At 34.3% G+C, this 26906-nt stretch overlaps 1 protein-coding gene and 1 long non-coding RNA gene across 2 annotated transcripts in view; one reads left to right on the plus strand and one right to left on the minus strand.

Annotated features, from left to right (window-relative positions):
- LOC140913033 (uncharacterized) overlaps nucleotides 1–22765 on the minus strand; it is a 30326-nt gene extending 7561 nt beyond the window's left edge. The window contains exons 1-2 of the long non-coding RNA XR_012159447.1: nucleotides 22425–22765; nucleotides 5120–5412 (exon numbers count right to left, since the gene is read on the minus strand). This is a non-coding gene — a long non-coding RNA (uncharacterized lncRNA). The remainder of the gene's footprint in view (nucleotides 1–5119; nucleotides 5413–22424) is intronic.
- The window catches only part of CLYBL (citramalyl-CoA lyase), a 230801-nt gene that overhangs the window by 189898 nt on the left and 13997 nt on the right, over nucleotides 1–26906 (plus strand). Inside the window, exons 4-8 of the mRNA XM_073348633.1 lie at nucleotides 11008–11196; nucleotides 14714–14815; nucleotides 16766–16859; nucleotides 18294–18461; nucleotides 23693–23817. Coding sequence (XP_073204734.1) covers nucleotides 11008–11196; nucleotides 14714–14815; nucleotides 16766–16859; nucleotides 18294–18461; nucleotides 23693–23817 — 678 coding nt within the window. The remainder of the gene's footprint in view (nucleotides 1–11007; nucleotides 11197–14713; nucleotides 14816–16765; nucleotides 16860–18293; nucleotides 18462–23692; nucleotides 23818–26906) is intronic.

Raw genomic sequence — 26906 nt, forward strand, 5'->3', positions numbered from 1 at the left:
AACAATAAAGGGAGTTTGAAACTGAAAATATGAATTATGCCAGACTTGTGAACACTGACTTGAATTTAAGAACTGGTCTGCAGTTTTTGTACCTGTTTTACCTAAATTGGTTTAAAACCAATATAATTAAATTGAAGCAACCCTATAGAGTGTAAAAAGTTCTTTATATAAAGGTGCTCATATAAATTTACAAGAATAAACTATATTGCTATAAGCAACTCCTAACAGTATAACTGTAACCACACTAGGGGATTGTACTGATTTAACTATTCTGGCTTCTAAACCAATATATTTAAATACATACAAAACTTCTATATAGATGAGTCCTAAGATTTATTAGCACAGATTTGCTACAAATGTTAGAATCCAAAATTGATTGGTGACATTAGTCTCTTATTGACACTGATTTGCAAAGAAGCACCAGCCCATAAATGGAGGAAAATATAGCTTAAAAGCTGAACCTGTGAAATTTGAGTCTGAGGTGTGAGGGACTGATACAATAAATGAAATTAATATATTTTGGGATTTCAATGTATCTAACACCGCCAGTATAAGGTTCTGCAAATGCCAGTAAAAGGTTCTGCAAATTCAGTCCCGGGAAATTCCCATGAAAGGAGTGATACAGATGATACAAAAATTGTATAAGTAACTAATCAGCAGTTTAGCTAGTTGTCCTACTCCTGGGGCCAAAAGCATCTTCTAAGTACTGTGTATGCTTAAGTAACTTTCCAGCAAAGGAAAAATAGTAGCTGGGGAGGCCTGTTTTGAAACACAGACTCCTAGTGATTAGTGATTCTAGCTGCTAAAGTTGAAACAAGCAAGAATTCTAATGATGGTAACAACTGTAAGAGAATCTGAAGTGACTCTAATGGGTTCACTCTGGTGAAACCAGAAGCTGGGCTTTCTTAGTAGTAAGATCATACTTCTGGAATTCACTCTCATCTACATTTAACTCTGAACCTGGCTGCTTTTACAAACATATTCAAAACACACATTTTTGCATTAAATCTGAAATCTCAGGTACTTAAATGACTGGCCAGGTATCTCATTCTACTGTGACTTACAACTGTGGGATGTAAATTGAGAACAATAGTTTATCTACTTCATTTACTAGGACAGGTACATAAACCTATCTTTAAGCCATGTAAAGTATGTCCAGATGCTATAGTAACTAATGCCCTGTAAAACAATGTAATAATTTAAAAAATAGATTCCATCAAAAGGAAATTCACAGTTAAGATAATTCCTGAGGAAAAAAGGGATGAAGTAAAGCTCAAAGAATTTACTGGATTTATTCCAGTGCAGAGAGGAATATTTAAATGAGGACCAGCAGAAAGTTTTGAAAAACTGTCAGATAAACAATCAAAATTTGTTACCTCCTAGTCCATAAGATGTATGTAATTCTGCCCTGCTAATATACAACACACAAAATTGGCACTGGGGAGAGTTGTCCTATCAAGCAGTCACCTCATCAGCTGCCAGTCTCTTATAGGAGAAGGCTTTCAATCGGTTCTTAGGCTTTGCTTATAGTTCTAGGCAGGGAAAGAGATTGCATCATCAGATTTTGTTTGGCGTATAGAAAACCAAATGAAATTGTAATGAGAGATTCTTACCCTTTGCCATGAATGGTGAACGATAGGATTAATTTTGTTTTACACACTAGAGGCTCAGATTGTCACTGCTTGTTTAGGGAGATGCAGTTTGCTGCACCCCCGAGATGTTCATGACAGTGAAGGGTGGATGGCACTGGCCCTGTAGTCCCTCCATTCAGAGGTTCTGTGAGGGGAGAGCAATTTTAAGTTGTCAGTGGAAGTCTGTAGGAGCCCTGTCAGCAGAGGCTGCCCAGAGGATGTGCTAAACCTAATGTTTCGGATGCACTGGCTCATAGCAAATGGAACTTGTGGATTCCTTGCATCACCACAACCCCTCTCCAAGTGGATTTTCCACCATATGGAGCCCTGGATTACTGAGGTAGAATCCAGCTCAGTCTGAATCTGGCCCTGAATCTTCATTAAAGTAACTATTAACAGAGAAGTAGATCCATCAGGCAGAGAGAGGTCTTCTTTTGAAGTAAGAGAAAGGCTAAGCAGTTTAAAGTAATGCTCTCTAGATCAGTTTCCCACACTATGGTCAGTGGAGAGCTGGCTGGTCACATGGTACTGGCTTCTACTTATTTCAAGATTCTAAACTGAATTAAGACAACTAAAATTATGTTAAATACTTTCCTAATATTACTCTTCCATGTAAGCAATTACTGTAGTTGTCACAAGGATGTTATGAGACTGTGAAAGGAAATTCAGGTGAATTATGTGATCACAAAAAGGAGAGCGAGTGGTCCATGAGAAAATCTCTGTATTAAAATGTTGGCCATACAATGAAAATCCTGTTCTAGATTGTACAACATTCCTTCTGCTTTTGAACAGTACTCTTGCAGGGAGTACTGCATAGTAAGCCTCTGTCAGCCTATTATATCCAAAAGACCTGTTGGTGTTTGCTAAATTCTTTGAACAAGACTCACACATTTACAGATTGACAGTGATAAACTTACAAATGTGAATTTGAAATTAAACCAAGAAAATAGGAACAGTTTGAGACAGATGTGATTTCCCTTGGCCACTTATCAGGAAGAAAAATATGTCCTCTGATTAAAAATAACAATAGAGGCAATTCAGAGCTGACTGCCTCCCTAAACACTCAGATGTAAGGAGTTTTATAGGGCTCTGCTCCTGTTATTAATTGTCATTACACAGTTTGCCAATATAGAAAAACCATTGCATAAATTAATAGAGTAAGGAAAACTGGTTGGTTGTTCACAGAAGTGTGAATCAGCATTTGTAGAGTTCAGAAAAGCACATGTGACTGGTCCAAGTGTTGGCTTCACTTTGTTTCAAAACACCTTACTTGATAGAGACAGATTTAAGTATTTATACATTAGTGGTAGTTTTGTTTCAAGAAAGAGAAGGAATGGGAAAAGTAGTGGGTTAATACAGCCAGGCTTAATACAGCTGCAGAGAGAAATGTTTGTGCCACCTGGAATAGTTTTTTGGCAACTATTAAAGCTATTGACCATTTTCGTGTATGAGAGGAAATTGTAATCAGAGAACATGCATCTATACAATGGTTTCTTTACATTCAAGAATTTTAAAGATAGTAAACTAAACAGTTATGGAAATTACATAAGGATGGTGGACAAATCAAACACAGGCGGAAGCATGCTGACATTTTGTCTAAAGCTAGGTGTTGTGTGGAATATTTCAGCTAGTGCTTTTGGCAAGAAAGCATTATATTGGACCAGGGCTGAGCCCAGTTTTTACCAGATATTATGTCCACCATGTGTGACACACAGATCAAGAGCAAAATAATAGCTCAAAGGCAAGATACTAGGTATCCACAATCTCTCCTGAAATACCCCAAACTGAACTGTCAGCTAGAGAGTTAGGAACCTACAAGAAGTAGATTTTCCCAACCCCAAGCAAACGTCTCTGAAATCATCCCCTGCAGGGTATGATCTGTTCTTGGGATTTCAAGAGGATAGCATCCCATCCTGATTCTCTCTCACCCTTGCACAAGGGGATACTGTGGCCCTAGGGCGGTAGTAATCACTGCAGCCCCAGCAGAGAGAGAGAGAACAGGTCTGGGATGAATGATGGACTGTTTGGGCATTCAGGATGCCCATCACTTGGGTTTCCCCACCACTGATCAGCTCCATGGCTCCAGCCTGCAGAATGGGTGCAGGTTCCCTCCTCCCGTCGCTTCTGCAGCAGGCCGACTCTTCCTCAGCATCGGTTAGTCTGGTCGACAGAGGGTTCTGCAGCACTTGTTAGCGCTGATGGGCTGGCTATTGCTGAATAAACAGGGATAAGGACTTTGACCGTCTGTGTTCTCTGCTTACGGTTTGAGGAGAATCACGGAAGCATCTACCTTTTTTTGTAACAGATGCGTCGTATAATTCTAGTTTCCCAGTTGCTGTATTTCCCCTTCCATCTAGTATTTTATTGGCCTTTAATTATTTCCTTCACACTGTGTTTTCCTCATTTGCCTATATTTATTATTTCTTTTTGGTTTTGAACATTTTATTAAAATAATGGAAGAGATGACTAAATGGCTGTTTAGAACATAATCCTTCCCTGGTCTTTGAGACAGTTGATCTGTCCTTCACTTAAAATAATTGCATCAACAACCAGCTCATGGAGCAAGTCACTTTTCTCTTGCTAACATTTAATTTAGCTAGAGTGCCAAGTACTCTGATATATTTATTAACAGTGTCAACAACAAAAAATGCATTTTTAATTCACAGTAACTGATTTTAAAAAGCCTAGTTGTAAACATTTTCATTTTTAACTTGTTATATATTATACCAAGGCAATATTTTTTAAATAAAAATAATTCATGAGGACATATGGTTGAGTTCCTGTGTCACTGTAAATAAACATGTTGCCATGTTTCATTATTGATTACATCAGAGAGAATTTTTTGTTGCATCATTCCATCATGCAGCAGCTCATTCATACTGTCCAGGAAGACTAATTAACACTAATGCTTGTAAAGAATTTTCATTTGTGATGCTAATCTGTCACACAGTGAAAAGCATCCTCAGAAAGCTGGAAAAAAAGTAAAGAGAGTACATCTTGCAGCCACCTGAAATTAGTGTTAGTTTGATTTGTTTTAATTGAAAGGTTGTTTACATCTCTTTCATAAGTGTTTATAAAAGTTGGCATATAGAATCTAGTCCATGAACGAGGAGGCTATTCTAGCTTATTGGACCTATCGTACATAGAAGTTTATTACAAAACTGGTCAATACTGTTGGTACACACAGTCTAAATGCATAAACCAAAATATATACAATGTGCACACACACAAAAAGTGCTATATGAGAGCAAAGTATTGTTATTATTACACATAAAGAGAGATTTAGGCTACGTCTTAAGACTACTGGCATGTTTGTATACACCTCATCATAGTGATCTCTAGTTAAAAGGCCACATTGCTTTGATTATATGAAATATATAAAAGTCTGAAAAACTATTTTACACACAATTTGTAAAAATATTTAAATCACTTGCAGTAGTTCTCTCATCAGCAGCTATCCTGGCTCTGCAGAGTTTCAGCAAACTTACATAGTCCAGCATCCATGAAGCTTAATCAGGATTCATAAGCCCTGGGTTCTGGGCTGCTGGCCTTGCGGAATTTAGATTCTAATTTTCTGGTTCCCTCACTTTTGTGGAGGCTCAAGCCAAGCCACCTCCTGACAGTCATATATGGAAGTTGTCCAACTCTGATGATGTCAGGTGGATTCCACTGGGTATCTTCAGGGAGTCCACTCATGTACACACTGGGGGGGAGGCTCAGTGAGGCTAAATGGCAGCAAGCAGCTGCCAATCAGCCATAGAGAGCTTTAAAATATATTGTCCTTTTAAAAAAAGAAAAAAGTATGAAAAATGCTGTTCAAGAGCGTATTGTTGGATCATTAGAAAGAAAAACCATTTAACAAAATGCTGTGTGCCTAAGGGCTTTAAATTTCCTAGCAAAGCACAGTTAACTTTACAAGTTAGTCCATAATGCTGGTTATTTCAATAATTTGCTTCAGTTTTCAAGTTGATAGACCACAGAGAGCATATAAAGACACTTAGCAGAGCAGAGAGAAAGACAGTCAGATACTATAGATGCATACAGTAAGAAGAATCACTGTGTTCTGAAGAATATCGCGATCAGAAAAGCGAAAGGGACAGTGTAAAAGAGGAAGGGCTTGAAAAAACAAATGATTAGAAAAAAGGCTTTTAAGGCTTCAGGGAAGAGGATCTAAGAGAGAAGGCAGAGTATTGTATTATCAGTAATTATCTAAATATTTATTTGCCTAAACTGCAAAGGAAGATTAGAAATGCATAGATTCATAGATTCCAAGGCCAGAAGGGACCATTGTGATCATCTAATCTGACCTCCTGTGTAAAACATACAGTAGAGGTCCTTTCTCCTCTTACAAGCCTGGCAATGCAAATCTATTCTTTCAGAGGTTGTTCAAATCTTGGACTGGTGCAAAATAGAAAATAGGTATTATGAACTATGTCTACTGTTTTCAGAAACATTCAGCAGATAAACAAATTGTTCTGCATTGATGTTTTTCTTTGCTTCCTTGAAAATGAATATGATTTTCTGTTCTACTCCATTCTCTGCTGTAAACCTGAAACCAAGAGGCCTAATGTTTCATTTTATACAACTATCACCTCTGTCAAGGAGTCATGGCTTGTAAAGAAATTCAAATTTTCCATTTACATAAACTAATTTTGCCAGAGTAACATTCATTATTATGAATATTCAAGGACAGTTCGGCGAGTCAAATCTGGAGAAAGACAAAATCCAGATTTGTGCGGCATGCACTAATGAAAGTAACAAAAGATTCCGCAATGTCAAGTTGTATGAACAAACCACTACAGGGAAGTAAGGTTAAATCATAATTGCATGTTTTTAACCATGTCAATAGTGTCACAAAACATAACTCTAACTGTGACTATAGTGTTTAATTTTTCTGTTGCTGTGTGAAACATACGAAGTTATTATGACTGTCGTGAGGACGACACATTCTGGTCTGCCATTGTAGCAGATCAGATTTTTGCATTTCAGTATGAAGCGTTACAACGAAGAGATGGTAACAGAATAATGTCTCAGACATCAGTTTTAACATATTTTCATGTATTTCTTTGACTTTAACCTCTTCTTCATTTTATTTTATATTTATATACATATTCTATCTTTACATTAAGGGCTGGAGGTCTTGAGAAAAACTGACGAGGGTGTCCAGGAAGATGAAGTGAAATAGAGATACAACTCACAAACAACAAGACATATTTATATGGATACATGTCTTTTCCCCCAACCTCCCAAGATGATGCAACTCTAACAATTATAATAATGGAAAATTTGCTTGCAGAATACATTATCAAATTCAAAAGAATATAGAAAATATAACTCTTCACCTTGTTGTCCTAATACCAAAATTTCCATAATCCAAATATCTTTGTTTCATTATTTCTTTATTAATGTTGTGTCCAGGGTTTGGGGTGGTTTTTTTTTTTTGTTTTTAGTTCCATGACATTTCTCCCATTTCAAAGCTGAAATTTCTATACGTTGACATATAACTTAAAATACATAAAATAAAAAAGGGTACTAATTCAGATGTTCTGAAACTGTGATAATGCTATTATATAAGTCGTTTTATTTAGGTGTGTTTATACTTTATAGTTTTATAAATAAGCCCAAGGGGCTCCTTCTTAGTTGTCACATTCTTCCTTGAATCTCGTATTCTGTCTGTCTTATCCTATCCGACAGTAGAATTGATGCCGCACTAATCCCTGGAAGTTTGGAACTAATGAACTAACTGCTGAGCTGCCGCCACGGAGCTTGGTCCCAAACTATACTGTACTTCACACTCGATTTATTCTCCAGATGGCGAGACTGTGCAGCCCTGCCGCGAGGGACCACCTCTTCCACTGGAGTGTAAAAGTGGACGGATGTTGTTTTCTTTGCAGATTTGATAATTCAGAGCTAGAAACTTGTGAAGATGATTAGTTATTAGCTTTAATGGGTGCCAATTGAACCAACTGCACGCATATTCCCTTCTTTAATTTCAATGTCTCTGTGTCTTGGTGATGGTTGATTTATCTGCAGTACTACATCACTGAAACCTTTATCTTCCCAATTTGGTAGCAATACACGGCAACAAAAATCAAACTGCCCTATGGAGAGTCAAATATTAGAACAAATATAATAATGTGCTTATTAGCCACTGTCTCTACATTTAAATATGCACAGAATGGATTATCAAATGAAAGTCATAACTCTGATATACTCTAGTAATATCATTGTTTACAAGAAGGAGTGTCAGTCATCTTTCTGTCTCTCTCTGGTTTATAAAACACCCAATCAGTGTGGAATCCAGATACTAATTGGGCTACAATAATCTCAGACTACCTTGGGAGGGAATAATCTATTAAATGATCAGGTTTTCTCCTTTTTTATGCATTCATTCATTGAAGAGAATTATCTTATGGTATAGCGCTGACATAAAGAACAGAGCAAATTTATTTATCTAGTCTGACCATTTGTAGTAGGGGATTGGTGAAGTCTTTGGAAGCAGATTTATTGTTGCATCAAGGGCCTATGTATAACCTGTATGTATGTATATTATTGCATCAAGTACAAAAGTTTTTCTCTATTATTAAAAATTGAGAGTAGTTTAACTAAAAGGTTGAGCTTTTGCATATATTATGTTACAATATTAGAGACTATTTTAATGCATAATGATGCAGTAAAAACTCTTCCCTTTTTCATCCATATGTTTTATGCTCTTTTTTTTCTTCTTTTTCCCCCCCTATTTACCCATGAAACATTTTGTAGTAATCCTGTCTATGGGCCTAATCCTACACTACTGAAGTCAGTGGGAGCTTTTCCATTGTTTTAAGTAGGGATAGGGTATCCTGTTCGGGACTGGCTGTAATACCTGGAATCTTCTGGGTAGCTGGTACCTATCAGTCTGGTCCATAATTAAAATGTACATGATTGAATCATGATTTGGAGACCATGAAGGCCAGATGTATTTCATCAAGGGAGAGAATCTTCTTCATTGCTGGGGAATCTCTGTCTCTGAAGCAGACAGTACTAAAATGTAATGGTTCTAAGAAAGTGAATCTGTTCTCAACCCAACAGATGGCACGCCTGTGTTAGCAAAACTGTAACATATTTCTCTATTACAATATGAAAAAATAACATCCTTGTTGGTTGGTATAAATTCAGTGATGTTATTGGTTATTTTGGGATATGTACCAAAGGGCTGCACACTTAGTTTATGTAAATTACGAAAAGCAACAGCCTGTTAATAAGTGTTTTGTGTGGAAATATACCTAGAAGGACATGATCTGTCTTTTTATGGGATGGGCGTTTACAGCCTGAGCGGAAAAACAACTAACAAGAATGCCTACTGCTCATTATTGTAATTTGGAAAAAAATAATAATCAGATTGTATAGTTTTCCTGTAATATGCCCTCATTTAAAATTGGATGCTTCTTTAGTGGACAGTTTTGGAAGATCTTTATTTTGCAAAGTGGATCATTATGTACTGAAACTGTGACAATCTTATCTGACATTAGTCAAGAGCATAAATTGGTTTGGAGAATGTGTTTTTAAACTATCACTCTGCACCAAATCCCAAAACTTTCAGACCAGCTAAGAAACCAACTCTTGCTGCTCTGACAGTGAGAATTTAGTGGGATTTGTATTAGCCAGTGATGACATCACATAACGCAATTTGAAGAAGACAAACAATTATAGGTGTCTTTTGGAGCTCTCTTTCAGCTGAATATGTTTTAATAAACTGTGTGTACCTGTGCATTAATTTCATAATGGCAGCGGCTAGAATTAATTCACAATAGCAGTAACATTTCTGATTGTATTTATATTTTAATGAAATGACCTCTGAATGTAATCTTGTATCATAGCATAGGGGTGTCTCGGTCTGTATATATTGTCCTTTTCTGTCCTGCTGATGATGGGCATATGTTAAAATCTTTGGAGAAATGTGGATGATAGTACCAAGCTGAAAGCTGTTTGATTCAAGTTTCATTAACCTTCAACTTCATTATTCTTTCACTTTAACTGGTGAGAGTAATCACTTGCTTCTGTCTAAACTTATCCTAATTATTGGCAGTCCAAGCCTTGTAAATCAGTACACTGCAGTGCTGTCTTAAACTGGTTTTGAAGACCTATTCTGATCTGACCTGACAACTGGAAGCTACTGTTTCCTCACACTCTTTAACTCGGACCACATTTTGAAATTTCTTCTGCCTCTACTCACAGGCAGAGATTTGTATCCGTCTGGTTTAAATCTACTGTCATGTGTTGTCTCGCTGATTGGTATTAGTCTCGTTATTAACTTTGATGATTTTTTTCTGAGTTTGCCTGTTTTCTAGATAAGTATTTCTGCTCAAATGGCTGTATATTGTTAAAACTGTTTTTTTTAAACAATCATGAGTCAGAAGCTTTAAAGTTTTATTAGTACCATAAAAACTCTTCACAAATGAAACTACTTTTGATAAGTGTTCATTTTGACAATGAGAATTTGTTAAGGGCTGTTGGCAAGTTGAAAGAATTTGTTTTTGAAACTGAAATTGGCAGGAAGTAGTGAGCTCAAGTGCTTTCTTTTTTTTCTCCTTCCCTTTTTTCTTGACGCCAATAGAAGTGTTTCATTTCAGCAAAGGATTTAAGCATTCTGAATGCAAATCAAGTATTCAACAGATTTATAAACTTTCCTTCCTTCACCATTTTGTGAGCAGTGTGTCAATTAGAAAATGTGTGTTTGGAATTTTTATTTTTGCTGATAATATGGAGTATTTTCTTATTATCAGTCACAGTTTCCAGAAAAATCTGCATATTATTTTGGGTTACATGGTATTATTTTCATGTCTGAGCTGTCTATTCAATTGCAAGCATTAATACAGTTTAATGGATAAAAAGGGTGATTATACAGCAAGACAAAAGAAATATACATATAAGTCCTTATATACTCATAACCATGATTTTATTATGATCCATAAGAAGAATACAGGTGTTAATTGGAAATATTATTATTTTATGCAATTCTCGTATTCCATTTTTGGCTATGTGGAAAGTATGGGTGTAAAAAGATGCCAGTTTAAGGATCTATGTTCGTTAGACACGTTGCAATACCTTTAAACATGAATGTGATATTTTCTTCAAGTACTGTAGTAGTCCTATTATTAATCAGATCTGAAAATTGGATATTTACTGTTAGTTGTAAAGAAAGTGCTAAAACTAAAATTCTGAGGTACTGGCTATGAAAGGTTTAACAAAAGGCAAACAGTAATGGATATTGTGGAAAAAATAGATTTTTATATTGTTGGTTCTATTTTTTTCATCAGTTTGACATGTTTTCTGTTCGGCGGGTTTTTCTGTCAATAGAAAATAAGCTTAATTTTTTTAAACATTTATATTCTAGGCAGAAGCAAGGCTGACAGTTGTGAAAACACTCAAAGAGGTTGAGTTTGGCCAGACTGAAAAGTGTGTTAGGATCAATTCAGTGTCCAGTGGTCTTGCAGAACAAGATCTTGAGGTCCTTTTGAAGTCCAGTGTTCTTCCTTCAAGCCTGATGCTGCCAAAAGTTAAAAATGCTGAGGAAATAAGATGGGTGAGTAGTTACCAAATTGTCATAATCTTAGCTTTTGATTGAAGACCTTGGGCCAATTTAGGAGGAACCATTGGGACCAATGAGCTAGCATTCTGAAGAATGTTGCTGTTATCATGGGACAGTGTTGGTGTCTGGCTAAGAAAACGGTGTAACATTTCCATTAAAATGTGCATAGGCTGGAGTTGCACACCGAGCATACATAGCAACGTTAGTTTTTAAGGAAAACTAGTTTTCTTAGTACTTCAATCAATAAAAAAATCAATATCGATGTTACAGTATATTATCAAAACACAGAAGAAAATGTATAATAATTTAACTTTTTCCATTGTACCAAACTCTGAACCTTCACTGATACCTTAAAAGATTGTCTATGCCAATATGTTTTATGTACATGCCTGGAAAGTTATAGATGGAGAAAACATATTAGCAACATATGAAAAAATGGAGTGGGGGAGGAAAAGGTCACTTCTTTGGGGCAACTAGAGGAACAAACAGGAAGCTTTTAACTAGTGTTTTTAATTACCACAGATATTATTTCCTGAACAGTTCTCTATTTCTTCCTTTTTAATTGCTGACAGGTGTGTTTGTGTTTCATGAATGACTTTTCAGCCAATAAAAACCTGAAATGTAAATGGCTGGCATGTCAAATTACTTAAGAAAACTTTGAAATAGGTCTAATTATGCTATAATTGTTTTAATTGTTAAGAAGAGGTGCATTTTATTTAGAGATATCATTATTTCTGCAAAACATCACTAAAGGAATAACGTTTCATTATGCAGTTCTGTACTTTTGAAAACCACAAGTGTACGGAATATCTAAAATGTATGTGAGCTGTGATGAAAGATGTATTGGTACCTAGTTTAATCTCAGCATCTAACTTTGATCAAGCCTTTAACATAGTATATGTAAATACAACTAAACAAATATGTTAGCTATATTACAGTACTTGTCCATTTGTAATAGTGTACCGTCAGTCTCCCCTGTTTCCAGTGGAGGTTATGTCCCCTTACACCACCATTTAGTTAAAGTAACTAGAGAATACCTCTCAGGATTTACAACCATGTAAGTGTTAGACATAGCTTGTCATTTATGAATATTCATGCTTCCAAAATGGCAGGGCTCTCACTAGCACCTAATATGTTTTACATTGGTATGAAATCTGAAGACTTTGTCCCTCCCATCCCCCAACTTTTCAAATGGCTAATTTTCATACCTAATATCATCCTGTTCGAAAATAAAATAGCACTAGCTTACATCTTACTGTCTGTACTTTGTTCTGTTGCATTTTGATAAATCTTTGAACACAGAGGATTTGTTGGATTTAATAACACAATTTAATATAATGTTTAATTTTTTTAAATAACAGAAGCCTTTCACTGTTTATTTTTCTGCTCATTCTTTTTACATGAAACATAAAACCTGGAGGCTGGTGCACAACTAAAAGATGGGCTTACTTGTTTTCTTTTGTGTGAGAATCTCTTGCTTTCCTTTTGTCCCTAGTATGGGTACTTGTTTGACTGGCATGGCTTATTGGACTATAACAAGCGTAACTCTCCCTCCTTTGTCATGGGACAATTCTCCCACAAATCCTGAACAGTGTGCATTCTTCCCAACACACTATTGGGTGTGCACTGGAATTGAAAGAATTGCTGAGGCCTGCTACTTCATCCCCTCCCCAATCTTTGTTTCCCCCCACTCTCTCCTTTTTTCCCCTCCCACCCTCCCTGAAATGAACACTTTACCAGGCCGGAAACATTTAATCGTCTCCTTTTGAAAAAATTAATTGAAACTTCTCCACTAGTTACCTTTTGTATTGGTGCTTATAACAAATTATAAAAAGAAAGAGGAAGGGGACAGTATTTAATTAAAAATTCTCTCTCTTTTTTTTTAATCTTCAAAACAAAAGATATTAAAATGGAGCGGGTTTTTTTTTAAAGAAACCTAACAAGGTGACTATTAAAATGTTTTAAATCTAAAAAGAGTTCTTCCATTTAAACCTTCAGCTAAGTTATAAAACCCTAGCATCCATTAATATTTTTTTATTTAAAAAAATCAAAATCATATAGAGATCTTCAGAACTAAAGCTGAAATGATTTTAATACACTGCTGCCAGTGTTCATGCTCTGACCTGTATGAAGTTTACTATTTTCTGTTGCTCTACCTAAGACACTGTACACGTATGCATTTGAATTGCAGTGATTTTCTTAATGCTATATATTTTAGCTGACTTCTTTTCTCTGGGGAAAAGTTACAGAAAAGATGATGATGATGCACAGAAAAAAGTGGGGATGGCAGAATTGTTCATCGTGAAAAGCTGTGATTTATTTTGGCTTAATTGTAAAGTTACTGCAAATTGCTCGAAAGCTTTTTAAAGATCTCAGTGATTAGATTTTCCTTTCTTTTGGGGAGGGGTGAAGCGGGGGGGGGGGGAGCTAAAAGGGGAAATAACACCTCTAATCCAGCTTCTGGTAAATAGGCTGCCAGCTTTTAAAATGAGTTTCCTTTCTATTAGTCAGAATATTATGCTAAGCCTTAAGCATTAGTTTTTTATGTTGCCATAGCAGCCTTATTCCTGCAGGGTTGTGACCTGTGATGATTACAGTACAAAGCTTATAGGGTCTTGAAACCCCCTTTGAAGATGAAAAGTCTTTGATGGTTTATATTTATGCAAATCTCTTAGATATGATTTACCCAACTGAGACTGAATGGAGAGATGATTAAAATTCCCTTTTCCTTTGATATCCATTAATGGTTGCATATTCCTTAAATTTAAAATGGATGTATGTGTTATTTTTGTCTTTATTTACTAAAATATCTTCTACCATACCTGTGATATGTTTATCTCCTCACAAATTACTAGATCTAGAGAGACATAATAGATTTACAATATACGGGGTTTTTTTTCTTTTGAAAGGAGAAAAATCTGTGCAAGAGCTTTTGTATGTTTCCAGATGATAGATTTTGGAATTTGGGCTACCCCACTGACAGCTCAGAGCTAGCTGTGAACTGGTCTCATGGAAAAAATTGGAAAGCTTTGGTCTTCAAAGAATTAAACTTCCTTTTTAAGGCCTTCCTAGGTAAGCTAAAAATTATGAAGAAAAGCCTACTGAACAAAGGGTAACAGTGCCGTAATGAATAATACGGATGCCACTTAGAAATCTGCAGAACAGTTACAGTGATGTTAGTATTAGACATGAAACAAAACAGGACATCAGGTATATCAATACTTCATTGTTTTTAAGGGCCTACTGATTTGCATCTAGCTACATTAGAGTGATAGGTGTTAAGCAATTTTACAATTAAACCTTTAAACTTCAAAATATATGATAATGTTGCAATTCAGAATTGAAGGCCTCATAACAGGCCTGGTTAAAAGCCTGAAGGTTTTTTATTACAGTTCTGGTTTTGTTTGTTTTGTCATTGCAGCCAGGTGAAAGATCTGAAAAGGTGCGCGTACATGTGGATATTTGTAAATGAATTTTTCTCTGGTCACTTATAATATTGTTCTGGTTTTAGTTTTCAGACAAATTTTTACATCACTTAAAAGGCCGAACACTTGTAGAACCAATGAATTTAATCCCTTTTGTGGAGACTGCAATGGGGTTGCTCAATTTTGAGGTAAGGAACCTTGATGTGGTGAAGAGTTCATATTTTATCCTATCAGCAACCTAGGTATATGCTAAATAGTTTATGTCCTTTAAATAAGAAATTTATCTAAATAGGAGAGGTGAAAATAAATAAAGGAATTACAGTCCCGTAAAAAGTTAGTATTTTTATTTCTCATGTTATTATGTAAAGGCCTTGACAAAATCCAAAATATGTCCATGATATGCCAGTTCCAGATAACACATACAGACCATGTAATAAAACCCTATGGAGTAATTTTTATCTTATTTTTACATTTAATTGGTTTTAAAATATGAGATATGCTTTGAAATGATCTGGAGAGCTCAAATTGTTGTTGTAAAATTGACTATTTAGTAACTATCATAGTTGACTTTGTATAAGCCTGTATTTATAAATAATCTTTTCATCATTTCAGTGGTAGTATCATGGTGTTTTTATAATGGATTCTCTTCATAAAATACTTCCAAATTTCGTATTATAGCTCTGAGAACAAATAATCGTTTTTCATATTTGTGTTCATAGGGGTGTGTTCTGCGCTTGGAAGTGTCGCTGAAGCTCTAAGCTACCCAATGCCTGAACCCCTGATTTTTTTTATTCTCAGGTTCCCTTAAGCTCAAAATGTATTTTTTCCTCTGCCTTGTATAAAGATTGTTTCTTTATAAAGCTTCCTAAATATTCTTTACACATTGACTGACCTGATGCTCACGAAATACAAATGGGCCCCAGTCTCAGTATCCAGCCTGTGTTTCTACAGGGGACAGATACCAATGATCATGAAATGGAAAATCAAATGCACTAACTGGAAATGCAATATTATTCTCCTAAAGCTTCAGAGAAAAGTGTCCGAGTAATTCAGGACTTGTACATTTGAGGTGTTTCAAGAACTGTTGAGAGGCCTCATTGTCTATATGTGTATATAAAGCAAAAACATTTATTCTTACTGCGGATCTTAAATATATCTTGGAACATAATTTACAACTTTACTAGATGCACACATTCATGTTCAGTGTCAGTACCCAGAGAGAGATCTGATTTTAAATTTTAAAAATTTTTAGAATTTTTTCACTGTGATATTTTGTAGAAGAATTCTTAATAAATACTGTAGTTCTTGGTGTTGACAGGAGAGTTGCTGCTTAAAGTATACTGTATAATCATAATAATTTCTTATCCCACCAGCTCTCCCATATGGATGCCCAGTAGTACAAGTTGTAATTACATCTGTCTCTCTAGGCATACCGTATGTTTCAAGACTAATAATATCAAAATCTTCTTATATAAAATAGTAATAATGTTGGCATGCATTTCTTTATATATAATACCTTTAAGTGCTGCTTGTTTTTACATTAATATACCTCTGCACTACTTGTTGCACTTTTGACTTTCTGTACCTATCTTTTAGTTGTATTTGACCATATTAAAGATTTTAAATTCTCCAGTAAGGAATTCTTCCAGTAAGGAATTCACGACATGTTGAAACATCCAACTATTATTTATTTAATAAAAGATATTCTGGTCTTTGTTTCTGATGCAAAATCATTACATGCCAAAGCATAAACTACTGAGGTAAAGTGCATGTGCTTATTTTGGACAGTATTTAATAAGTACTTGGTTTACTGTAATTACATGTATTTCTAAAGTGCCAAGCACAGTGGTATCCATGGCATTATGGTAAGCTCATTCATATTTAACGGGGGAAAAAAGAGTAGGAAATCCAGTATTGCATGCTGTAGCTGCAGTGTATATATTCATATGCACACATATTGTTTTAGATTCTGCTATGGGTCATTTTAAGACATTCTGTGCAGTACAATAGTGACAGTACTTTGTTTAGTAGGAGCAATTTTAGCTGAAAGAGTTCCAGATTTTGACAATAAGATGAGTTTGTGTAACATGTCTCTGTTATCCCTGCATTCCAAATTCATGTTGTGTTCTTATTTGAAGGCAGTCTGTGAAGAAACATTAAGCATAGGATCCCAAGTTGGCCTTCATTTGGATGCAGTAGTCTTTGGAGGAGAGGATTTTCGAGCCAGCATAGGTTCTGACCTGTTTGTTTATTATAAATGTTACTGTATGACATCTGTAGTTGAGAATACTGATGGTATTTTATCCACTTGTTTTGACTGCAATAACTAAAGAACTCTAAACGTATGATTCTGCACTTACTTATATTGGTACATTTCCCCATCTTTCTGCATAATTTTTATTAATGTAAATTATGTCATTGGTATTTTGCAATTCAGAGCTTGATAAAATGATGACTTACAAAACACTGGCTTTTCCCTATTCTTCTTGTCACACTGTAGCTAAAATAAAAAATAAACCTGTTGAATCACTACACTTATTTTAAACTGTAATACTCATATGACCAACTATCTGTATATTCTCTTAAGAACCATATTTCAAGTTAAATTTTCATATGTCTGTTTTTAACGTTATTTACAATGAAATGTATTTTGATATCATTCACAATACTTCCTTGTTAAGTTTTGCTTTAATAAATTTATTATAAACATTTCCTAGGTCAAAACAGTCATATCTCCTCGTAGACCTGTGTTACACTGATAATGCCATTCCTCCAAAACCAGAAATATTTCAAAATCCCTTTTGTAAATTATTTGCTTAACAGAGACATTATCTGCTAAAAGCCTCTTTTTAATCTGATTCAGCTATAAACTCCTTAAAGGCAACAAGTACAGTTCAGAAGTATCAGTTTCTTAATGAAGTATATACATATTCTAATGTAACAATTAACAAGAAGTTATTCTATACAAATTGATAATCCATATCTGGACAGTCATCCTAAGGAAAAGAGAACAGATTATTATTTTTTCACACCAGGATTCATGTGAGAATGTTTTTATCTGATAGACTGTGGACTCGTGAATTCTTGTGAATGCTTTTGGCCCCTCTCAAAAGTCATCTGCCATAATTTTTCAAATTTTCCAATCCAAAGCTTAAACATTTGGCTTAGGACATCGGTTGTGACAAGAATCGCAACCAAGGAAAGTGCAATTCTGTTCCTAGTGTGATGTTTTTAACCATTTCCTTGTACACAGTATATCCATCTGTGTAATGTTTTTCTTGGTGTAATGCTTTTCAGTGCCATTGCAATAAGTAATAGAAGCAAATGATTACTGAAGGTGGATTCCTGCAGCCCTTCCTCAGCCAACATTCCCATTGACTTCAATCTCAGGATCTATTATTTGAACCAAATCATACCCTAAATTTCAGAAACTAAGACACGAAGAAAATATTTTTTCTGGATGAGCTTAATGTTTTCCCAACTAAACTATTTAAATTATCTCTTTACAACATTTGGTCAGTTAACCTTTGTATCCCTCAATTATTTTCTTTTTTTTTTTAATGATGTAAACAAGAACACAAAGAAATTTTGTTTTATGTTAAAAAAGTTTCAAATGAGAAGATTTTAAAAACAAAGTTAACTTCTTTCTATTCATTGTTTTCTTAGGTGCTACAAGTAGTAAAGAAACTCATGATATTCTATACGCCAGGCAAAAAATTATTGTCACAGCAAAGGCTTTTGGCCTACAAGCTATAGACCTTGTGTACATTGATTTCCAAGATGAAGATGGGCTCCGTAGGCAGTCAAGAGAGGGTGCCCTAATGGGATTCACTGGTATGGTTATGTGACAATGTCTACAAAAATTATGCATTTTCCTTACAAAATATAGGCACATTTTATATCACTTAGACTGCAAACTAGTTTGTGTTCACAGAGCAATTGTTGATCAGTCAGTGCTGTCAAATGCATCCCCAATTACTTATGCTTTTAAAATTGCAGATAAAAAATTCAGACTGCAAAATCAGAGGCTGCTTTTCCAAAATCACATCAAGTATATCACTATTTTTGTAAGGGAAGCCTGGGTATAAGATGTATAGTATGTGATTCTTCCTGACAGACAGTTCAAGTGAGATGTGATATTGTGCTTTGTGATGAACGGTTTATTTTTTTATTACTTTTTTGTATTTTTAAACAATTGCTAATATTTTTAAATGTATTTATTTATTTATTGATATGGTGAAAAAGTGGATAACCCTCCTTTTCCCAGATATGCTAATTCATATGTGAAAGTTATTGTCATGTTGTTTTCTTTGATTTGATTTTCCATATTCTGGCTCCCCTCCCAGTAAGTGTTTGTGCACCTGGTGACACCTACAGGTACTGGCAGACGGCAAGACCAACAGGCTCCTTGCAACAGAGTCCTGTGACACTGATGGTTATCCAGTAATTGGTATACCACATTACTGACTATTACCAGTGAGACATCGCAGCAACCAAAAGATGGTGCTTTTGCAATAGAAATGTACCATTTGCTATACATTCTAGAATTCTAGAAATTAGTACTAACACTTTAAATGATTTCTCTCAAAAATTATAATTCAAGTTAGAGTCAAGACAGTTGTATATGTGTTAGCTATTCATTATTGAAAGAATATATCCTGAGGTAGTGATATAACAAGAGACGACACTTTTCAAAGTAAAAGTAATGGCATATGGTACTTCAAATTACTTTCATTATCTGAACAAAAATATCAAATGAAAATTAAAGTTAGTCTAAACGTTTCACACTTTGATGTTAAAAACAACATAGAATGACTGAAGAAAAGCTTTGTGTAAACTCAAAAGTTTGTCTCTTTCACCAGCAGAAGTTGGTTCCAATAAAAAATATTACCTCCCCCACCCTGTCTTTCATTTAATTAATAGTAATTCTAGACTCTCTTCAGGACAGATTCTGCCCTATTCCCTGTTGAACCTGGTACAGTACTTGCAAAATCTGAATCTAGATTCAGAGACAAAATTGTAACTGTACCAGAGCTATGGAATATTATTTATGTCCCTGTGGACTTTCAGGGCCCAATGCTATTTCTGCTCAAGTCAAAAGGAATATGACAGGGCTCTTTGACTTCACCACCTGCTGAAGGCTAAGACACACAGGCCAATATTTTCTAATTTAGGCACCTAAATAAAATAACCTCTTTTTTAAAGGTCTTGAGCATCTGCAGCTCTTGTTGAAGTCCGTTGGTGTTGCAGGTGCTAAGCATCTTTGAAAATTAGGCCATTTTATTTAGAGTATAAATTAGAAAAATGTGGCCATCACTAACGTTGATGACATTTGGGTCCAACTGATTGTATATAGGAAGTCATCTGACATCAGTATGGTGGGGTTTTGGAGAGGTAAGAGTGGAATTGGCAGTACCTAGCTGCAAATCATTTAAAAATACAAAAATGTGACTGAAGTTGTTAGACTCAGATATGGCATAAGTAGAAAGGCTACATCTGACAATTCAGGGTGTCAAGGGCAGTTCATTCCTAACTCAGCCGTGGAGGGTCTTTGGACTTTCTATATTAGATTTAAAGATTTGCAGAAGGGGTGAGCTCATTAACATGAACTCGCAGCTTTTGCCTTTTCCCTGTGCCTCTCCGTGGCTAGAATCAGGAAATCTCAAAAAATAGAATGTCCCAGCATATAATCTGATAAATAGTCCAATCAGATGTGAAGTCATAGTCCATGATCTTCCACTGGGCAGAAGGCTGTGGATCATTTTTGCTTAATGACCCCCTTATTTCATAAAGCTGTCTAGTAGTGTGGTAATAAAATCTTGATGTTATTACGTTAATAGAAGTTCTGAATACTTATCTTGTATTTTAAAGTTTTTTGGGTCAAATCCTGCTAGTTTTACTCACAACTAATGCCACTGAAGACAACAGATGTGACTAAAATGAGCTAAATCTTTTACACAGCTAAAGTAATGATTAATCAATTAATTGGCAAGATACACAGAAAATAGATACAGTACTTATTTGGGACTTATCGGGCCAAATTCGCTGTCTTCCTAAACTGATGCAACTCCAGAATACTCAACAAAGTTGTATATATTTACATAGGCCTGCAGTGAATTGTAACCCTTAATGTAAAGTAATCAAAATATGTTTATTGAAGTTTAAATAGTGTGCACATCTCAGATATATAATTACTCAATATAAAATGGTTTTTCTATTTATTTAAATGCTTATCGGACCATCACCACCATAGTATCTACGTTTTCTTCTCATTTTCTTTTAAATTAGACATTGTAAGCAGCCTATTGTTTCTGCAATAAATGTGCATGTATGTACTGAATGTTTTCAATCATCATTTAGCCAGTGTAGATTATTTTAAAATAGGTTTACTTTTACAGCAGCATATGTTTTACAGTACCATAAAATACGGGCTTTAAATCAATGCATTGTCTATATAAATGGTCATCAGCTTTCGGAAAGTTTGTATCCAAAAATAAGTAAACCTGGGAATAAAGCTTTAACAGCTGACTTAGTCATTATAGCTACTGCAGTGCTACATGCTGAGAAGCTAGATATAAATATGAAACACTATAGGTTTTCCTCTCTCTTTTTGCAGTCTTTTGTAGAAGACAAAAATGACACCATCATATAGTTACCTAAAGACTTGACAGGTATTGATTTAAAGCACAATATATCAAGTGGTACTGTAAAAAGGATTTCATGGTCATAAATTTTAATGTCTTCCAATTTTGCACCCTCTCAGTAACTCGTCAATAACAACAGTTCAGTTTAAAATATTTGCTTCATTCCTGCATGGCATTAAAGTCTATTATACAGTTGTTTGGATACATAAGATGTGACAAAAGGCAACTCAGGCCACAAAACAAATGCTACATTATATTTTCTATAATCTGTTCTCCAATGGGAATGCTAAACAAATTGCAGATTTTCACTATAAATACATTTTTAAAAATTAATTTTAATACAGAAATGCAGTTGCCTTTTAAAAAATAATGTATATTGAGCTTTTGATTTTTTTAATTGTAATTTAAGTCTTTGTTATAATTTTACATACATAATTTTCAGGAAAGATATTTTCATTAAGCTTTGTAGGCATCACTATGAATTATGTACACAATCTTCAATTTCAGAATTACCAGTTTAACTATTAAAAATAAAGCAAATTAAAACCAAGAATAATAGTAATTTACTCACTTATTGCTATCTTTTGATTTCATTAAAAATTCTCTTTAAATACAATTAATATTAAATATATTAGCAAAAGAAATTTTCTGTTCATTTAATTTCTTTCTAACAAAATAGTCCTTAAAGTATTTAAAGTTTTAAACTACAATTTTAAATTATTTTTTTCTGTAGTGGATTGGAGTATCAGAACCTGAATATGTGGATGCCCTGAGGATTGTAAATAAAGGATTGTGTAACAGGAAATAAAATAAAATTGAGCTTCTATGGCAAATTCTTCTAACAAATGTGATAATTCTGAACAATTCTTAGTTGTTTATAAAATACGTCTTCAGCTAAATTGGTTCACAAATGTATTTTTATGTACAACTAAATTTTATATTATATTGCTGATGATTGCAAATATTTTTTTCGAATTGTTAAATCATTTAAAAATGAATGCTTAATTTCCATAGTAATACATATGAATTATTACATTAAATAATTTATTTATATACAATGTATCCAACTTTTAGTTTAAATAGGAATTTTAAAAAATAGCTTTTCTACCTGGAAAAACACAGTTAGGAACCAAAACCACAAACTTTTACTTACATGTGCCCTGATCCTTCACTGAGATCCACTAGCATGGACCTCTGCACTCATCCAGAGTCCCATTGGATCAGTTGGATACCAGATGGTGCGGGGGATCCTGACACAGGTTTAGGGCCCTGAATAGTATTTATGGACACAGGTAGTCTGACTGAGCAGCCCTTACTCACGTGAGAGATTCCAATCTTGAGTGGTTCTGTGCATGTGAGTAACATGGGACCACTTCTGTGAGGAAGGACTATTCATTTGACTAAGGGTTTGCAGGATCAGTCCCCGAATTGGTAACTATACTTATTTGATGTAAAAGAAAATTAAAGTCTCCACCATGAACATTTAAGTAAACAGGGATATTACAGTATAATTGCTTTATAATGAACATTTTAAAATAATTTGAATAAAAACCATGCAAAATCACACCACCATGTGAAAATTCCTTTTGAAAAAATTAAGAATGTAAAATGCTATTTTAAAAAATGTAAAACAAATAATATAGACATTGTTTAATGTAAGCATATACAGTATGAATTAAAACTTAATACTTGACTCAGCAAGCAAATATGAAAATCTATACTAAAATTAACAGGGAAAATATGATTTCTTTTTATTATATTTTTATATATATTTATGCAAGAAAGGATAAAAAGATGTCCATCTAAGCCTCTAGGTACTTTTAAGTTCACTAATATAACAAATAACAAAAAGAAAAGTGTTATGCACCAGCAGTAACTAACTAATCATTAAGGCGGGGGAAGAATTTTGAATATTTTTTAGTTGCTAAACAAATTATGGGAATGTAGGGACTAATCCTTTTGTAGAATTAAAAAAGCTATCAATGAAATATAGCTTGTTTTGTTGTTTAAATATCATTTTCAGGTTGTTTAATTTTTCAATAAAACAGTAATTGTCAGTTTCTGATGCTATTATTTATACAGCTAGAATGTAAAGATATATATTATACTTAAATTGTTATTGACAAGATTTGTCTAACACTTACACCTGTAATGACAAAAGGAAGATGTATGGATTGAAATGGAAGGAAAGAATTGTATTTTTTGAATGGTAACAAATACAGCTTCTGTTTTAGTTCTATTTGTTCATATAGTATCTAGCAAAAGATTGTTATTCAGTTTAATAATACAAGAAATCTAGTCAAATAATTAGTTATTTAACATAAAGTCTATGAGGCGTTTAACAGCCTCAAGTGGTTGGAACATTTTGTTGAACATCTGTTTGTTGATGCATGATTCTAGTGTTATTAATCTTCTTTGTAGGTAAGCAGGTGATTCACCCTAACCAAATTGCTGTTGTCCAGGAACAGTTCTCTCCAAGCCCTGAAAAAATAAAGTGGGCACAAGAACTGATTTCTGCTTTTGAAGACCATCAGCGATTAGGAAAGGTAAATATTTTATTAATACCACATATAGAATACCAGTTAGAGTAATATTCAAATTTGAGGAAAAATTGAAGCATGTAGTGGGGAGTGTTTGTTTTTACAATAAAAAGTATATAGTAACTTATGATTTTATTAGCAAAATGTATGTCAGGGCAGCATAAAGCTAGAAAATTCACAATAAATATGGAACTTCTCAAATACATTTACAAATACACTTTCTTTATTTTCCTGCCTGTCTTAACTTTTATCCTTTAAATAAAATTATTTGCTGCTTAGAAAATTAAAAATACTCTTAAATTATTTCACAAAAATCATGATGATATTGTCATATGAAAATAATTTGCAATCAAAGGACAGGTAGCATGGAAGAAAAAAATACATCCTGCTTGCTTTGGTATTACTTGTGGGAAGAAATTAATAGATTTGAAATTCTTTATTTTTAAAAAATATCTGATACAATGTATTTAGTTATGGGGGTCCAATTCTGCAATTGCTTACATGTGTGAATAAAGTTACTTATGTGCATAACTGTTTGCCAAATGTGGCTCTTAATAATTAAAAGTGGGAATGTTTTCCATGTATTTGTACCAATTTCTGGACCTGAGATTTGGATAGAGTGGAAAGCAAATTAACACTAGAATATGATTGTTCCTAATTTAGTGCATCATTGAGTCTCACGTTTCCTGCTCTGTGGGTTTCTGCTATGTAAATATTGCGGTGGTGATGCACAATCTGTCTCCACTTTGTGCCAGTAATACTTAAATTAGGGGTCGCCTGAAGGAAGATTTTATGCTAGTTGCAGCATTGTCAGTTAATTATCTTAAAGGTTATTTGCTATAATCCAGTTTGCCTCTTTTTGAAAGAAAAAAGTTGCAGCTAAGTATGTTTATCTTAGTTACAGCCAAACCTGATCATGTTAAAAAGCCTGGGGAGTTTTGATGTTCCCAACATTTAGTTGCACACAAACTGAAATGCCTGAAGTGTGTTTGTACAAAATGTAAGTGAAAAATAATCATAATTATAAGTAAAAAAATCTTCTGTAGTAAAGCTGAGGACGCAAGACTATGTACAGATCTGTACTTTTTACTGGTAGTGTATAAATATTCCCAATAAATTCCTTTACTTTATGATGTGTGGATATACATTGGAAGTTAGATCTTCCCCGTTTGCACACATTTCTAATGCAGGAAAGATTGCATATTAGACATTCTAGAAAGATCAGAGCAGATTTGTGATTCATTTATACCTACATTTCAGAATAAGGCTATTAGAATAATAATTTATTATTATAATACAGTTACTGGTCTGCCCTTCACTGTCTACGGTATCTACTAACATGTCCATCACTATGATATTTGGGTGCCAGCCTGGATAATTGTTTCAGGTCACCATCATATGTTATCTTCCTGTGTCTCTTTGTTCTGTTCCCCTTATGTCTATGCTTAATGTAAGTAACAGAGAGAGAACATGCATGCATGATTTTTCACATTTTTCTGATTCATACACGCTACATATCTTACAAATGCATTTTGCTGGGTATACACAATGCCAGTGGTGGGTTTTTTCAGGGAAATAAGCAGATACATAATAAACATTCAAAGGACAGACTCAATAGAATATTTGTTTATGTTTATACCTTGTACCTCATGAGCCCATATAAATTTAATTTCAAAACCCTGTCAAAAGAGTACACCTGTAAGTTGTATAACTGGTGAGGGATATATGGTAATTTACAGTATTCGTAGCATAAAATTACAAAAACCTTACAGATATGGCATTTAAAGATCCTGCATTATGGAAGCATTACTTTTCTAATTTGTTTTAAACGTGTTATTTTAATGGCACTTTGTCCCCAGAATGCTGGTTTCTTGATTAGATCAGCACTTTATGAAAGTTTTATTGTAACAAGTGCTTTCTAGTTAGATTAGAAGCTTCTATAACTCTTTGGCAAATAAAGATTTGCTGCTTTACTAACCAGTTTCCACATTTCTACATGTTTTGTGAATAAAGATCTATCCAAAAAACAGACAAACAAACCCACCACCCCTGGATAAGCAAGTTATTTTGTGACTTGGCTGGAATTCTTAACATTTATATACTACTACTTTTTCATAAAAAAAAAATTAGTAAATAGATTTCTGTGTGCAATGTTTCCTGCAAAGTTCTTCACTGAGTTTCTATGGCTGTATTATAAATGTGTAGCCAAGAAAAGCCTGAACGATCTGATTACTTAATTTTTTCAAAGCAAAGGTGTCTCACAGGAGGGATCTCACGCTGTGTGTCCTAGAGAGATGTTAAAATTACAATAATAACTCTTCCCATCCCATCTAATAAGAAATATTCCATATATTGCTTTTAGAAATCCTAATATGCAGATAGTGAAACACCACTCCTGCTTTTCTTTTTATTTTATTAAATTAGAACTTGCATGTCAGTAGGTCCAAAAATATAGCTTTGGTTCATACTGTTCAGTCTTGCATGTTTTTTGTTATGTTATTAATCAAAATTGAAAGCCTGGAAAAAATAAATGCAAGGGATTTGAGTGGCTAGGTTGCTCACAGATAAATTATTGGTCTTCAACCTCTAGGATCACAGTTTGTTGTTAATTGGTTTCAAAGTTTGATGCCCTTAGTCAACAATAGTTTGCATTAAAATACAATAATCAGCTCTCATAATTTATCACAGTTTGACAGATACAACAGTCATAGTAATCTTTGTTTGAGAAAAGGCTGAAATCAGACTACTATATCTTGGAGACTAAAATGGTTTGACATAGTGGTCCCTGCATTTGAGAACAGAGGTTAGTAAGAATTAGGATCACAGGTGGACTCTAGGGTATTTTAGACACTCCTATAGTCCCTAGGGAGAAAAAAAGATTCTGCTTCCCAAATTATTTGGAATAACATTATGGGCATGGTCCTGTTTGCACTGAAGCCAACGACAAAACTTTCATTAACTTTTTAATAGTAGCAGGATTGGGGCCTATGCATTGGTAATGAAAAAAGGGAATGACTAACACAATATATACACCACTGATCCAAAAACTGGACCTCCACCTGGTGTGTCATTTGTGTTTGTACTTTATTGTTTGT

Source organism: Lepidochelys kempii, chromosome 1, assembly GCF_965140265.1.
Source record: "Lepidochelys kempii isolate rLepKem1 chromosome 1, rLepKem1.hap2, whole genome shotgun sequence".
NCBI lineage: Eukaryota > Metazoa > Chordata > Testudines > Cheloniidae > Lepidochelys > Lepidochelys kempii.